Source organism: Lacerta agilis, chromosome 11 (assembly GCF_009819535.1).
Source record: "Lacerta agilis isolate rLacAgi1 chromosome 11, rLacAgi1.pri, whole genome shotgun sequence".
Taxonomy (NCBI): domain Eukaryota; kingdom Metazoa; phylum Chordata; class Lepidosauria; order Squamata; family Lacertidae; genus Lacerta; species Lacerta agilis.
Window position 1 is genome coordinate 54,827,110 of NC_046322.1, and position 14,840 is coordinate 54,841,949.

At 44.3% G+C, this 14,840-nt stretch overlaps 1 protein-coding gene across 1 annotated transcript in view; it reads left to right on the top strand.

Annotated features, from left to right (window-relative positions):
- The first annotated feature begins 4,655 nt into the window (after nt 1-4,655).
- The window catches only part of GOLM1 (golgi membrane protein 1), an 18,169-nt gene continuing 7,984 nt past the window's right edge, over nt 4,656-14,840 (top strand). The window contains exon 1 of the mRNA XM_033163802.1: nt 4,656-4,699. Coding sequence (XP_033019693.1) covers nt 4,656-4,699 — 44 coding nt within the window. The remainder of the gene's footprint in view (nt 4,700-14,840) is intronic.

Genomic DNA, 14,840 nt, shown 5'->3' on the forward strand with positions numbered 1-14,840 from the left:
GTATCTGAAGAAGTGTGCATGCACACGAAAGCTCATACCAAGAACAAACTCAGTTGGTCTCTAAGGTGCTACTGGAAAGAATTTGAATAGAAACACAGTATATCTGACCACAGTGGGAAGACTGAAAGGATCAGGTGATCTCTTATCCTCCTTTGCATCTCTTTATTTTGTTGCTAAGCATAAGGCTGGGTTGGGAAATGATTTTTCTATAAGAGGGTATTAAAAGGTAAAGGGACCCCTGACCATTAGGTCCAGTCGCGGACGACTCTGGGGTTGCGGCGCTCATCTCACTTTAATGGCCGAGGGAGCCGGCGTACAGCTTCCGGGTCATGTGGCCAGCATGACAAAGCCGCTTCTGGCGAACCAGAGCAATGCACGGAAACGCCGTTTACCTTCCCGCCAGAGCGGTCCCTATTTATCTACTTGCACTTTGACGTGCTTTCAAACTGCTAGGTGGGCAGGAGCTGGGACCGAGCAACAGGAGCTCACCCCGTCATGGAGATTCGAACTGCCGAACTTCTGATTGGCAAGTCCTAGGCTCTGTGGCTTAGACAACAGCGCTACCCGTGTCCATTAACTCACCTAAAAACAGGGGTGACACACAAGTACTAAGATGTCTGACAGACAGAAGTCAATAAGTGATGCGTTCCCCATCATTGCATTTCTATACAGGCAAAGATGTAACCTGCTGAATTTCTGCCTGCCATAAAGCTGCTAAAGACTTAAGAGCCTTGCTCTCCCGCAGGGCCGGCCCTTAACCATGAGTTATAAACCAGTTTTGTCACTGGAGGTCTTTGATTAACTGGCTGGCAATACTACATTCAGTGCAAGTCCAGGCATGGTCTTTTAGACTGGGGTGTGGTGGGGTCAGATGAGATTTAAGATTTATAGCAACCAAGGTTCAAATGCCTATGCTTGGATAAGTTCAAGATGAGATTGGTAAAAAGCAAGCAGCGCATTCCAAGAGCATTTGTTGTGGTTATTTATAGCAGTGTTATTAGCATAGGTCATCAAGCAGTTGCTCTTTTCTTCCCCTACAAAAAGAATTTGAACCTTTTACATGGATATACACATCAGCAGCAGCAATCCACCCATAAGAATCCCCGTATTTCCCACTTGTTGCTGTTACAATAAACTTCACAGTAGCCTCCCCCAACGCATTTCTCCGGATAACAGTTCTGGATTACATACATACATGCGTCGTTTGATTCGCATGTCGCCTTAACAAAGCTAAAACCATGCTCAAAAGTGGTTTACAACATAAATAAATACATAATTCAAAGTAATCATCAACATTAAATAAAACATTGAAAATGTACACCACCAAATCAAATACCACATAAACAATAATATACAAAAATTAATGTCAATAACAGCAACAACCACACACACACACACACACACACAGCCCAAAACAATACCCCAGCACAAGAGTCTGTTCAGCAGCCTCAGCTTTTGTAGCTGGAGTCAGTCAGGGCCCACCTTGTTAAATAATTTAATTCACTGAAATTGTAAATACTTTTATGCGTTTACTTATATGCATTTAAACTATGTGTTTCAATTTGATTGGTTAGTAACTGAATTCTAGAGAGTTTTCGTGTGATTGGCTAACTTTGGTCATGGGAGGCATCTAGCGAAGGAGCTACCCTGCTTTATGTGAAGCAAGATGACTGTTTTAGAATCCACTGTGAACACTGCTAAGTTGAATGGAGCGTTGAAGTGCTTCTTCTCTGCTCAAAAGAAATAGAGCAAAGCTGCAGGAAAAGGCACACGTGGAAAACTCTCATAGGAGTTGCAAGGCATGGCTGAACTGAGATGCAGAAGGCTGAGCTCTGGAAAGAAAGGAAAATACAGTTGTTTGGGAAGTTAGAAGAGGAGACTGTAAGCCCATGCTTGGAGAAGCACGTGGCTGTAAATAGTAATCTATAACTATACTGTAGGTATCTGCAAGTTTTTGGATGTTAAAGGCTGGGCATTGGTTTAATTTCCAAAGAAGGGCTTCAGTCCTATATATAAGTTGAGCTTATTAGCTGTGTTTTTTGCAACTCTTACTTCAAGACACCTTTCCAGGCCAGGTGAAAAAAGGCCTGCAAGGTGGGGAGCAGGTATTCCAGGACAGCCAAGATAACATGCAGGGTTATTGTACGCTACCATGGGTGTAGCCAGGATTTTTGTTAGGGGGGGGTAGGCCTTTGTTGGGGGGGAACAGAACCTTAGCTATGTATTTTTATTGTATTTTTATTGATTTAGAGGAGGCAGCTGCCTCCCTTGTCTACGCCCATGTACACTACTTTCGCAAAAAACCAACACAACAACAACACTCTGTGTCTAACAACACTCAGCCACAGGGCTTACGTATTCCTGCTCTCTCAACCACAGTGTCCACACTCCCCTCCCTAAAAAATGGGGCTAGTAAGCTGAATTTTATTTTCATTTGCTGTGGTAAGGTACCTTTTCTAACATTTATAAACTCGGGGGACTCCCCCCCCTCCTTGATTTTTGACATGTCAAAGGGGAAAAGATTTACAAAAGAAACCAAAAGCCTTTTCTATTCTCTGTGTTCATTAAGTTACTCAGTTACGAATGTGCTGACATTGCCTCTTAAAACATCATATAATAGACCCTCACACAAGCTTTTGCTCCTGTTGGCATGGGGGATATTTTAACAGTTTATACTCAATCAATCTTCCTCTCCTCATTGGTTCTTTCCCTGTGAACTCCAGAATGAAAAATGATACGCTTCTGATCTTGCATATTAAACCATAACTGATGTTTATTTAATCGATTTTCAGTCTCCCTAGCTAAAATGTCAATTGGAAAGCATTTGAAACATGCGGTTAGGCCATGAAACAGAAAACATCTGAGTGCGAGTCTATGGAGGGAATCTATTGTAAGCATGACTATGACCAGGGTGTAAATATGAATCAATACATTTACTTCTCTTGGTCCTGTCAGTGATTTTTATTATTATTACTGAATGAAATGTCAGCAGTCTGACTTTATTTACTTATTTATTTTATATTCTTCTTCCAACAGAGGGAAGGATAAAAAAAGTAGGAAGGCTGTTCTGGAACTGGCTTTTGATACAAGACCATGTGAAAAAGGCCACAGCTCAAGGGTTCATTCAGAAGGTCCAAGGTACGATCCCTAGGTAGAGCTGTGGAGTGGGGGGGGGGATTCAAATCAGTTCACACTGAAAGGCAAACTTTCCTAACTTGAAGTTTCCAAGACCATGCAAGAACCAAAACACAGCCCTTCTTCGAAATTGACGCTTCTCTGAATTTTGCCATGCATCTCTTTTATACATGTGCAAGTACCGTGTATAAAAATGCATATACGTGAGTAAGGTGCACACAGAAATGCATATATTAGTGAAAATTACATACAAAAATGCATTGCATTAGGGGAAATTACATTGCAAGATTGGGTATATTAGGCAAAACTGCACACAGACATGTATATTAGGAGAGAGGTCATGAGGACTATTTTAAAATTGCAAACTGATGTGGAAATGTGGAGAAGTGAATTTAAGATTGGAAAAATGAGGGAAACTCAGGGAAACTGAAATTGACATGTTTGTCCCTCTCTATTCCCAACATCTCTAGGTAGGGCTGGGAGAAAATGCTGTCTGAAATCACGGAGAGTTGCTACCAGTCAGTGTAGACAGTATTGAGCTGTTGTTTAGTCGTGTCCAACTCTTCGTGACCCCATGGACCAGAGCACTCCAGGGACTCCTGTTTTCCACTGCCTCCCGCAGTTTCGTCAAATTCATGTTGGTAGTTTCGAGAACATTGTCCAACCATCTTGTCCTCTGTCGCCCCCTTCTCCTCCTACACTGGTGCAGTTGTGTGACTCAATATTAGGCGGCTCTCCGTGTTCCTAAAGTTTTGTCCCCTTGCACTGGATTGGGACTGAGTGCAACACTCAGCCCTAGACTGTACAAAAGAGTAGAATGAAAATCTGCCAAGAGTTTGATCAATTTTTCCAGTACTGAACTCCCCACACTCATTGCTGCCACAGACACATGATGTCTGCAACCGGTGCAGGGAAGAGCAAGGAAATGAACACAGGAGATTGGTATTGGGTTGAATCAGGCCACAACTTTATTGGTTACAGGAAAGAGTAGGTTTGGCTAAGGCATTGGGCATGTACCTGATTGGAACCTGGTGGGGTTAACTTGTGCTGAGGATTGGACCCCAACATAGATTGGATGCCACGACTGCACACCACTGGGAGATGTGTACTGGCCCATTGGTCCCCCAGTGGACTCCCAGACAGAGTCACCCCTCCTGGACTCCTCCAACGAGGTACCCCTGTAAGTAAGGATCCAGCCTTATGCAACCAAGTTGTGACAGCTGCTATGAGGTAGGCAAAAATCTGCAGTCTGGCCAATTTGCTTGCAGGAAATATTCCTCCCTGGGCCTGAATATGGCGACCAATTAACCATCAAAGTCCTTATGCTGCTAACCTGCCCACTCCTCCACTGAGCAGGTCCCTAACAGTCTGGGTGGGGTGCAAATCTTGTATTGGTCAGCCAAGAGGACGGTCTGCTCCAGGACACCCTCCTAACTACCCCAGGGGCGGGCAGGGCACAGCCCCCATACTCATGTCCTGATAGTCTTGTGGGCCAGGCCCGCCCAAACAATGGGTCCGGCATGGCTGGGGGAGGGTGGGATCAAATACCCCCTCTCCTGACCAGGTAGGACAAAGGTGATTTTCTCCGGATCTGGCCACAGCCGCACCATGTGGCCTGAAGCCCCAGGTGAGCAGATATTCTCATTTCATATACTGTATATGCAAGTCACACTGTTCTCTTTGAGATCGGTCTGCATGTAAATGTGCTTAAGGCTGAGCTTTCATGGCTTGCCATAATGTTGCTTAGTGCTGCAGTATGTAACAAAAAGAGAGTGGAACCTTGTAGATTATTAGTCTTCCACGTTTCTCAGCAACTGCTCATACACATTTAACAAAGCGCTGTGTTTGAAAGTGCTTTCACGAGCAAACTCGGAGGTAGTAATAATATCTCCCCTCTCAAGGAGACAGCCAAAAGTTTCCCAAACACTTGAGCGACAGTCAATTGTCGCACAATACCCTGAACAGTCTTCCAAGTGTAATAAATTGGTCCAAGTCTAGCAAGACAAAGCACCTGGCTAGGCAAGAAAGAAATTCAGTGCACGGTGCCAGGAAAGGCTGGTTAATATTCTCCCCCACCCTGGAATTAATTTTGCAATTCTCTCATCAGGTACGTTGAGGGAAGCTGCTCATACATGAAGACAGCTATTACTGCAGAATGATTCCACTGCAAACTTTAATCAGGGCTGGAAAAGAAGTCTGGGCAGATGAGAGGCCCTGATCCTGGCTGCGAGTTCTGGGAGGCCTCTGAGGCTGAAAGCTGACACCAGCCAGCTGAGAAAAGGGGACGTGTGTAGAGGCCGTATCCAAGACAACAGAGTATTTTCCTTGACATGGATTTGTGCAGCAAGGTTAAAGTTCTGTGAAAGCAACAGCTGTTGTAAAAACATTGTATTAAATATGCTTAGAACTGGAAAATGTGCATTATTCGTCTTGGACTCATGGGCGGGAATGCAGGATGTGTAAAATGTTTTACATAAACTTCTTGTCTCAACAAACCTTTAAAAAAAAGTATTATGCGCCCTAAAGTCATATGAAAAATAAAATTTTCCTGCTTGCACACATTATCTTCTAAATAAGAATTTCGTGGTTTAAAAGACATGCAGGTCAAACCTAAGTATGCTTACTCAGAAGAAGTCGTTCCAAGATCAATGGGACTTGCTCCCATATACATGCACATAGGACAGTAGTTTTACTGGGCAATCCTCAAAAGTAAGTCTACTAAATTCAATGGAATTTACTCTCTAGAGTGAGCAGGTTTAGGATTGCAACCTTACTGTGACTGAAATTAATAATTTTAAATTGAGCCATAATTTATTTGCACTAACATATATTGGTGAATCAGTTTTGACCCATGATTTTCCCATAACCCCCCCCCCCCCATTTTAAGCCCCATGTATGATGTATTTTCCAAATTCTGCACAACCACTTTCTGGCATGTGATTACCTCTGGCCAAGGTGGTACAAACAAGCATGCACAACACACCTGGAAGCAAACTTCTAGAAGCAGATGCACCTTTTCCATCTATGGCTGAGGCCTAACCACCACCATGGCAGCAGAGGAGGGATAGCTGGCGAAGGTGTGGCGGCAGGTGGGGGTGGCTCTGGTATGAAGATTGGGTGGAGGCAAGAAAGAGCACAACTTTGGATGGGGTGAGGAGAAAGACAAGGGGTTCTGGGTACATTTGTCCCACTTCCCCATCCAGAAATGTCAAAATCACAATTAATATTGCTCCAGAAAGTCTAGAGTGGGATGGGTGAAGCAACTGATGTGGCTTTCACCTCCATACAGGAGGTTCCCTTCCAGTCACACCATAGCCAGAGGTTCCTACAGACATACATGCACACACCCCACTTCACCCCGTTCAAGAAAATGAGGCAGTTACAGTTCAAAGGCACCTTCTGGCCTGACAAAAACTCTCAAGGAGAGAGCAGAGCAGGGCTGGTGAGGGGTGGGGCTTGCTGGCCCAGGCAGAGTACCAAGGACCAGACAGAGATGCTTGGAGGGCCACATTTAGCCCTCAGGCCTGAGGTTCCCCACCCCATGCCTCGTCTGTTTTAGTTCATTCAGGGCCCTATCGCAGAGAATGTTGCCTTCCGAAGTGACATTTGCTTCGTTCTGTGCATTTTCCGTCGTGAAATGAGTGGAATCTAAGGGAGGAGGAAGAGGAATTGCTCACACACAGCCAAAAAACCCTCCCTAACCCTCCTTCCCTAAGGAAGACCAGTTCTTACTTGCCTCACCAAACTGAATGAACATGACATTTCTCAAGAGGTGTTCATGGCTGTCGAGTGGATGCGTTCCTCTCCTCTGCTTAGCCTGCACAGCAGACATTTATTGTGTACACTGCCTTGGTGTGGTGACACCACACTGCACTTTTGTTTTATTTAATATTGCTATGGGAAAGATGAGGAATAGATGTGGAGTGGCTGCTTCAGTGATAGACAAGAATTTGGCTTGCTGTCTGTTGTTCTCTCAACAGTGGTTTCTTCTTACAGCAAAATAACTGCATACAGAAACCTCTTTTTCCAACTTGGGGGGAGAAGCATGGAAAGCAAGGAGCACACTTGGCTCCCATCCAGAGAAAGTCACTCAGGTTTAAGTCCCGTTGAAATTCGAAGGATGTAACTTAGGAGCAGCTAACTTATCTCATTGCATTCAATGGAATTTAAGTTCACTTAATAGCCTTTACTGGACTGGGACTTTATCTTTGCCCGGAAGGAGAGCACAATTATACCTTTCGTGTATCTTTTTGTCATCACTCCATACATAAAATCTTCATGTGCATATTTGGCTGAGAGTTAGCTTGAAAGTTCATATTGACATAGGAATGTGCATGATAAAAAAAGGTTGATTTACAGAAGTGTTTTATGAAAGACAACTCCCATATATGTCTATACATAAACACATATATTGTGTGTAAAATAACTGGACTTGATTTATTCCCTTTCACCCTCTGGGCTATGCTTCTCTTCAAGGAAACGGAGTCTGCACCTTTGACTTTTTTCATCAAATAGAGAAATGGCCATAATTTGACAAGCCAACGACAAAGTCCATGAGTACAGGTTACCACAACAGGATCCCAGACTGTGGGAGATTGAGCTTCTAATGCCATGTCCCTTGTTGTTGTTTAGTCGTTTAACAACAATATTCACAAGCACAGCTTTTGCTATATGCTCACACTGTCAGAATAGAAACCTTGCAATTAGTGACTGGAAGGGCCCAGACTGATTTTTCTTTAAAGCAAATGTGACACGTTGAAAAGTTCGTTGCTTATTTCCCGAGCCCTAAATTATACCCATTGCTAGTGATATAACATTTCATATGCCTGGTTCTCAAACAGGTTGCTACAAAGAAGCAGTAACACATTGCTGTTATCACAATAAGAGCTCTGAGCCGCCGCCGCCGCCATCTGCACTATGCATTTAAAGCAGTATCGTACCACTTTAAACAGTTAGGGTTCCTTCAAATAATTCTGAGAACTATAGTTGATTAACGATGCTGAGATTCCTATTCCCCTTGCAGAGCTACAATTCCCAGAGTTCCCTGGGAAGAGGGATTGACTGTAAAACCACTCTGAAACTGAAAGTGATATCTGAAGAAGTGTGCATGCACACAAAAGCTCATACCAAGAACAAACTTAGTTGGTCTCTAAGGTGCTACTGGAAAGAAATTTTAATTTTGTTTTGACTATGGCAGACCAACACGGCTACCCACCTGTAACTGAAAGTGATATGACACTGCTTTAAATGTGTATTAAAGATGGGGCCGTAATATTCTGATAATTTCTTTCAGCGCATTGAATGAAGTTACGCAGATACAGATGCACCTGGCACTGACCCACTGAAAATGAGGAAAGTATTTTGTACAAACTCCACAATTTGTCTTTGTAATTAGGGCATAAATCAGCCCCATGAAAGCATGTCCTCGTGACTAATAAATTGAGCAATTTCAAAACAATTAAGTTTTCCTCCTGTGTCATGTTCGGCACTGTTAGCAACGTTAGCAATGGTGTCATCATTGAGGCGTTTGGAAATCCAGCAGGAAACACTGAATAGTTTGAAACGCTGAGTGGCGTTCTTACTGTTTTGACTCTTTTGCAAATAACAACCAAAAAACATGAGCTCGTTGTTTAGCATGCATCTTTGGAAAAGGATCCCAAAGGGAATCTGCTTTTGGTGCCCTTGATCATTTGAGAGCTACAGTTACGTTGGTGTTTTAAATTATGCTCCAGCTGGCCCAGTTACTGTTAAGAAGTTTCCCTTTCTTTATCCTTTATATTCTCCTAAGCTCCTCCCATTCTGGTTTTTCACACTGTCCCTTCTTCGAGATGACCTCTCTCCCACCTCTGACCTCTTTCAGAGGTTTTGCCCTCGCTTTAACAATGATTTATGATGTGCCTGCGAAAAGGTCAGGCCCGGTTTTACGGTTTGCTTAAAATATTTCTTTTTAGGCTAGATACAGAAGTGGCAGCTCAGTAAGTGCTAAGTAAATAAACAAAAGGATATAGCTGGCTTCCTCTTCTTTGCTAACTACTGGTTCTTTTAAACACTCGTTGTCGGAGATGTTTACTAAGTCCTCCAACAAATTAACAGATACCTATAATCATTTGGTAGGGTAATGAAATGTGTCAAGGGCTTCGGATATCCAGAAAGAGTAATTTCAAATTAAGTTGTCTCACAGTTCAATGAAAAGGCAACTGCTAGAGATAATTCAAAAGCTTGAAGAAGTATTAGACAGGGAGTCTATTTTTCTTTGAGTTTGACAGATAGATCTTTTTCAGTAAAAAAGTAAGATGGTCTACCAACCATGAACTCACATTCAGTCCTGTCTTCCATGGGTCGGTCGTTCCCCCCCACCCTTTGCCTGAGTAAAGATGCCCACACAGGGCTCCTTGCTTTAAAATTAATTCTGGTCTTTTGTGATATGAACTTTCTGCATAATCACAAAAGTGCACACACACACGCTGTTCAACTCCCCTCAAACCTTTCTTTACGTGTTCCCAGTCTGGTTGCAAAAAGAAAGAGATCCTTGAAGATACAAAAATGGCAGCACTTATTAGCAAAAGATAAATAAAAATAAAATAAAATAAGTGAGTTGGAAGAAAGGAGAAATTACGACGACTTTCTCTGCTTTGCAATGCATTGTCCAGTTACACATGCTCTTTAAACTCTGATACATGTTAAATAATTCCAGATGGTATCTTTACAGATGCCATATGAGATACTTTCAGGGTTTCTTAAAGTTATGAATTCCCCCCCTGGCCAAATGTGTGATTTACTATTCTGACAACCTTAACAGGGAGATGGGGAGACATTCTTCGCTTCTAAAATTCTTTAAAATGTTGCAAGAGCGAAAATCCTGCCAATTTTTTATTATTATTATTATTTCAGCAACTTCCATAGCAACAGTGGAAATGTCATTATGGAGAGAAAAAAACACATTAGGTTATCTTTAAATGCATTTATATTTTTTCTTTTCTGTATTCTCCTTCATGGAGACAGTAGAAACATATTCACTGAAAATGCTTCTGGATTTTTTTATTTTAATGAGGAAAGACAATGCTATGCAAACAGGATTGCACTATAGCAGTGGTGGTGAACCTATGGCACGTGTGCCAGAGGGGGCACTCAGAGCCCCCACTGTGGGCACAAGCGCTGTCTGAGTAGAAGCGCCTCGGATGGTACGTCGGGGGTGGTGGTGGTGCAAAACGGAGCCACAACCCCCAGGGTGCATGTTTTCCCTTGGGGAGCCTCCGCTGTGGGTGGCACTTTGCGATAAATAAGTGGGTTTTGGGTTGCAGTTTGGGCACTCGGTCTCAAAAACAAACACAAGTACTATAGGCTTACTATAGGCTTTTTCATGCATGTGGCAGCATAGTCGGATTATCAAGCACATCCTTGATAAGCTGAGTTGCAGTCTATCCAATTTCTCTGTTGGTGGGATCTGTACAGTATACATTTATCACATTCACACCTTTGCTTTTAGGGAGCATGCCATACCTTCCAAGTGTCCCAATTTTCCAGGGACAGTCCCGGAATTATGAAAGCCATCTTGGCTTCTGATTTGATCCGGAATGTCCCTATTTCCCTTTCCAGTGCTTCTAGAGGAGGAGAAGAAGAGAAGAGAAGAGAAGAGGAAGAGAAGAGAAGAGAAGAGGAGAGGAGAGGAGAGGAGAGGAGAGGAGAGGAGAGGAGAGGAGAGGAGAGGAGAGTCTGGATTTGATATCCCGCTTTATCACAACCTGAAGGAGTCTCAAAGCAGCTAACATTCTCCTTTCCCTTCCTCCCCCACAAACAACACTCTGTGAGGTGAGTAGGGCTGAAAGACTTCAAGAAGTGTGACTACCCCAAGGTCACCCAGCAGCTGCATGTGGAGGAGCGGAGACATGAACCCGGTTCACCAGATTACGAATCTACTGCTCTTAACCACTAGGGAGGCTGAGCTGGTGCTTGTCCTGAGTGACAGGCTGTGAGGGAGAACCTGTTGCCTCTCCATGGCCTCTCCAAGGCCACCACTATTGGTCTTCTCCCTTGGGCAGCTCATAGCAGCTGCTGGAGAGCGGACAAGGAGGAGGAGAGGCCTGGCATGATGTGCCAGCTTTGAGGGGCAGGCAGAGGGCAGGGGCACCCTGGGTGGGAAGAAAGGAGGAGAGGAGTGGACCTCAAGGAGTCTTGATATTTTTAATTTAAAAAATGCTTTGTGCATCCCGCCTGATGAGGAGAAACGTTTGGAAGATGAAATCATGCTGATAAATAGGCCCATGACTGCAGCAATCCTGAACCCACTTACAGATTCCTCTTGAACATCATGCGACTTGATGTTCTCAACAAGTATGCATTGGTAGGATCATGTGCCAAAAGCAGATTATGCATTTTGTAATTTAAAATTAAAAAAGACTTGAAAATGTTTTTTCCCCCAGCCACATGTACAACTAATGGCACAGATGGTTTCCGCAGTGGAAAACAGCCTTAAACTGCCTTAAACTGAATCAGACAGTAGGACCAACCACACTCCCAGCCCTACCCTGAGATGCTCCAGACTGAACCTGAGACCCTCTGCATCCAAAGAAATGCTCCACTACTGAGCTATGTCTATCTCCCATCCTGAGTAACCTTATTAGCTAGTTCATTACTCTTGTGGGAAATTAATACCAGTGTGGTGTAGTGGTTAAGAGCGGTAGACTCATAATCTGGGGAACCGGGTTCATGTCTCCACTCCTCCACATGCAGCTGCTGGGTGACCTTGGGCTAGTCACACTTCTTTGAAGTCTTTCAGCCCTACTCACCTCACAGAGTGTTTGTTGTGGGGGAGGAAGGGAAAGGAGAATGTTAGCCGCTTTGAGACTCCTTCGGGTAGTGAAAAGCGGGATATCAAATCCAAACTCTTCTTCTTCTTAATACCTCATTAATGCTCCCAGGTCCCTTGTGTGAATAAAAACAGGTAATGGTAAAGGACCCCTGACAGTTACCCGGTAAGTCCAGTCGTGAACGACTCTGGGGTTGTGGCACTCATCTTGCTTTACTGGCCAATGGAGATGATGTTTGTCCGCAGACAGTTTTTCTGGGTCATGTGGCCAGCATGACTAAGCCGCTTCTGGCAAAACCAGAGCAGCGCACGGAAACGCCGTTTACCTTCCCGCCGGAGTGCAACCTATTTATCTACTTGCACTTTGACGTGATTTCGAACTGCTAGGTGGGCAGGAGCTGGGACCCCGAACAACGGGAGCTCACCCATGGCGGGATTCAACCCGCTGACCTTCCGATGGGCAGCTTCCTCCAATATCGCTGGTGACTGTCTCGGCTCTCTTCTTTTACTTGCCACATACTCTGTCTTTTCTCTCTCAAAGTAAAGCTGATTTTGTACCTATCCACTTATTTATCACATATTATTCTGAGAACAAGCGGGAGGGGAGCTATTTCTAGGAAGAGTTTGGATTTGATATCCCACTTTATCACTACCCGAAGGAGGTCTCAAAGCGGCTAACATTCTCCTTTCCCTTCCTCCCCCACAACAAACACTCTGTGAGGTGAGTGGGGCTGAGAGACTCAGAGAAGTGTGTCTGGCCCAAGGTGACACAGAAGCTGCATGTGGAGGAGTGGAGACGTGAACCCAGTCACCAGATTACAAGTCTACTGCTCTTAACCACTACACCACACTGTGCTTTCCACAGAGTGTTTCAAATCACACACCCTCAGCATCTAACAGTGCAATCCTGTGCCTGTCTACTCAAAAGTAAGACTTAATGGGTTCAATGAGCCTTATTCCAGGTATGTGTGTATTGGGTTGCAGCAGGCAGAGCAATCCTAAGGGCAGATGGTGTCAAGGGCGACTTCATCCCATCTAAACACCCCCAGCCACCCACAACAAGCCATATTGTAGTACTGACCCCTCATTTTACTGGAGTGGGTATGGCTGAAAGGGTGCAAACATCAATACATGTGACACTACTGGCGATCTGAAGTGATAACAATATTCTATTGCTTATGCTATAATAATAACTACAACAATTAACCATCTGGCCTCTCTCCCTGTCTTTTCCGGTATGCTGTGTTGACGCCGGTGGCTGGAGGTTAGGTCCATGCTGCCATTCCTCCTTGACTGAGCACTGCATATACATTTGTTGTTGTTCAGTCGTTTAGTCGTGTCCGACTCTTCGTGACCCCATGGACCACAGCACGCCAGGTACACCTATCCGTCACTGCCTCTCGCAGATTGGCCAAACTCATGTTAGTCGCTTCGAAAACACTGTCCAACCATCTCATCCTCTGTCGTCCCCTTCTCCTTGTGCCCTCAATCTTTCCAACATCAGGGTCTTTTCTAGGGAGTCTTTTCTTCTCGTGACGGTGGCCCAAAGTACTGGAGCCTCAACTTCAGGATCTGGTCCTTCTAGTGAGCACTCAGGGCTGATTTCTTTAAGAATGGATAGGTGCATAGAATAGCCATCCCTTATCCGACATGGAGTTGTCTAACGCTCTTTCAAAGCCATTCAGTTTGGTGGTTGTAACTACATTTTGTGGGAAGGAAGAAATGCTTTAACATATCACAGCCTAAATCTAACAATACCAAAACAAGCATCAGGAAGTAACACAATGCAGCTGGAATAAACCCAAAGACAATTAAAAACCACTTCAGAGAAAACAGCCATTATAACCCCCCCCCCCAAAAAAAAAGTGTGTGTGCGTGGCTACTTGCAAAAGCCTGTGAGGACAAAACAGCAGCTTTGAGGTGGGAGCTGCTTTTGTTGGGACTGTAGCAGGATATGAAAGAGTAAAACCTTTCTCCTTTTTACTTTTTGGAGTCCAGAGGCAGCTCAGGCTTGGGACCCCCCTCCCCCCCCCGCTATTTAATAACAAAAAGGGGCACATTAACTTCACCTTGAACGCCATAGCTAGTTTGAAGAGGGGTGGGGAATCACTTTCTGCCACGGAGATACATGCCCTCATTGGCAACCCTCCAGGGCCACAGGGAAGCAATGGTTGGGGCCAGATACGAAGGCAAGCAGAACAACTAAGATGACTCTTAACTTACGGTCATGGAAAAGTTTTTGTCTGTCGTTCCAGGCAAGCAAGGGGCAGAATCCCAGTTCCAGTGCATATTGCAGCCAAGCAAAGACATTCAAAGAGGGGTACAGAACAGGGTGGGTGAAGGGCGTGGCCTGGAATGAGGGGTGTGGCCTAGGGAGAATCCTGAGGGCCAAGCAAAGAGGCTTGGAGGGCCGCATCAGCCCTGTGTCCTGTAGCTCCCCCACTCTAAGTTTGGCACTCCGTTTATTTCTTTCATATTTGCACTAAAAAAACAGACACATGGAATGAAAGAGGCCGAGTGCAGCTAGAGGAATCCTCATACAAATGCAGGTAGACAAGAGGAATTAAAATAATTTATCTGACTAATTTAATGTTGCTCGATCTCTGGGGCTCTGCAGTGCACTGAGATTGTGGTAAACCTCTTAGAGATGACTCTGATTAAGCGCTATATAAATTGTCAAAATAAATAAAATGAACTTTCAGAAATATTTAAAATGTTACACTTCAAAGGGCTCGGGGAGTGGATGATAGACATCTCTCAATCATTTGTCCTTAACAAGCAGGGTGGCCATGTGTCCTACTTTATAGAGCGAAGTCCTCTATTTGAAGGGCTGTCAAGTCGAGTTTAAATATAAAGACCCATAAGAAGGGGGAGCAGTTAACATCAAGGTCTTCTTCTT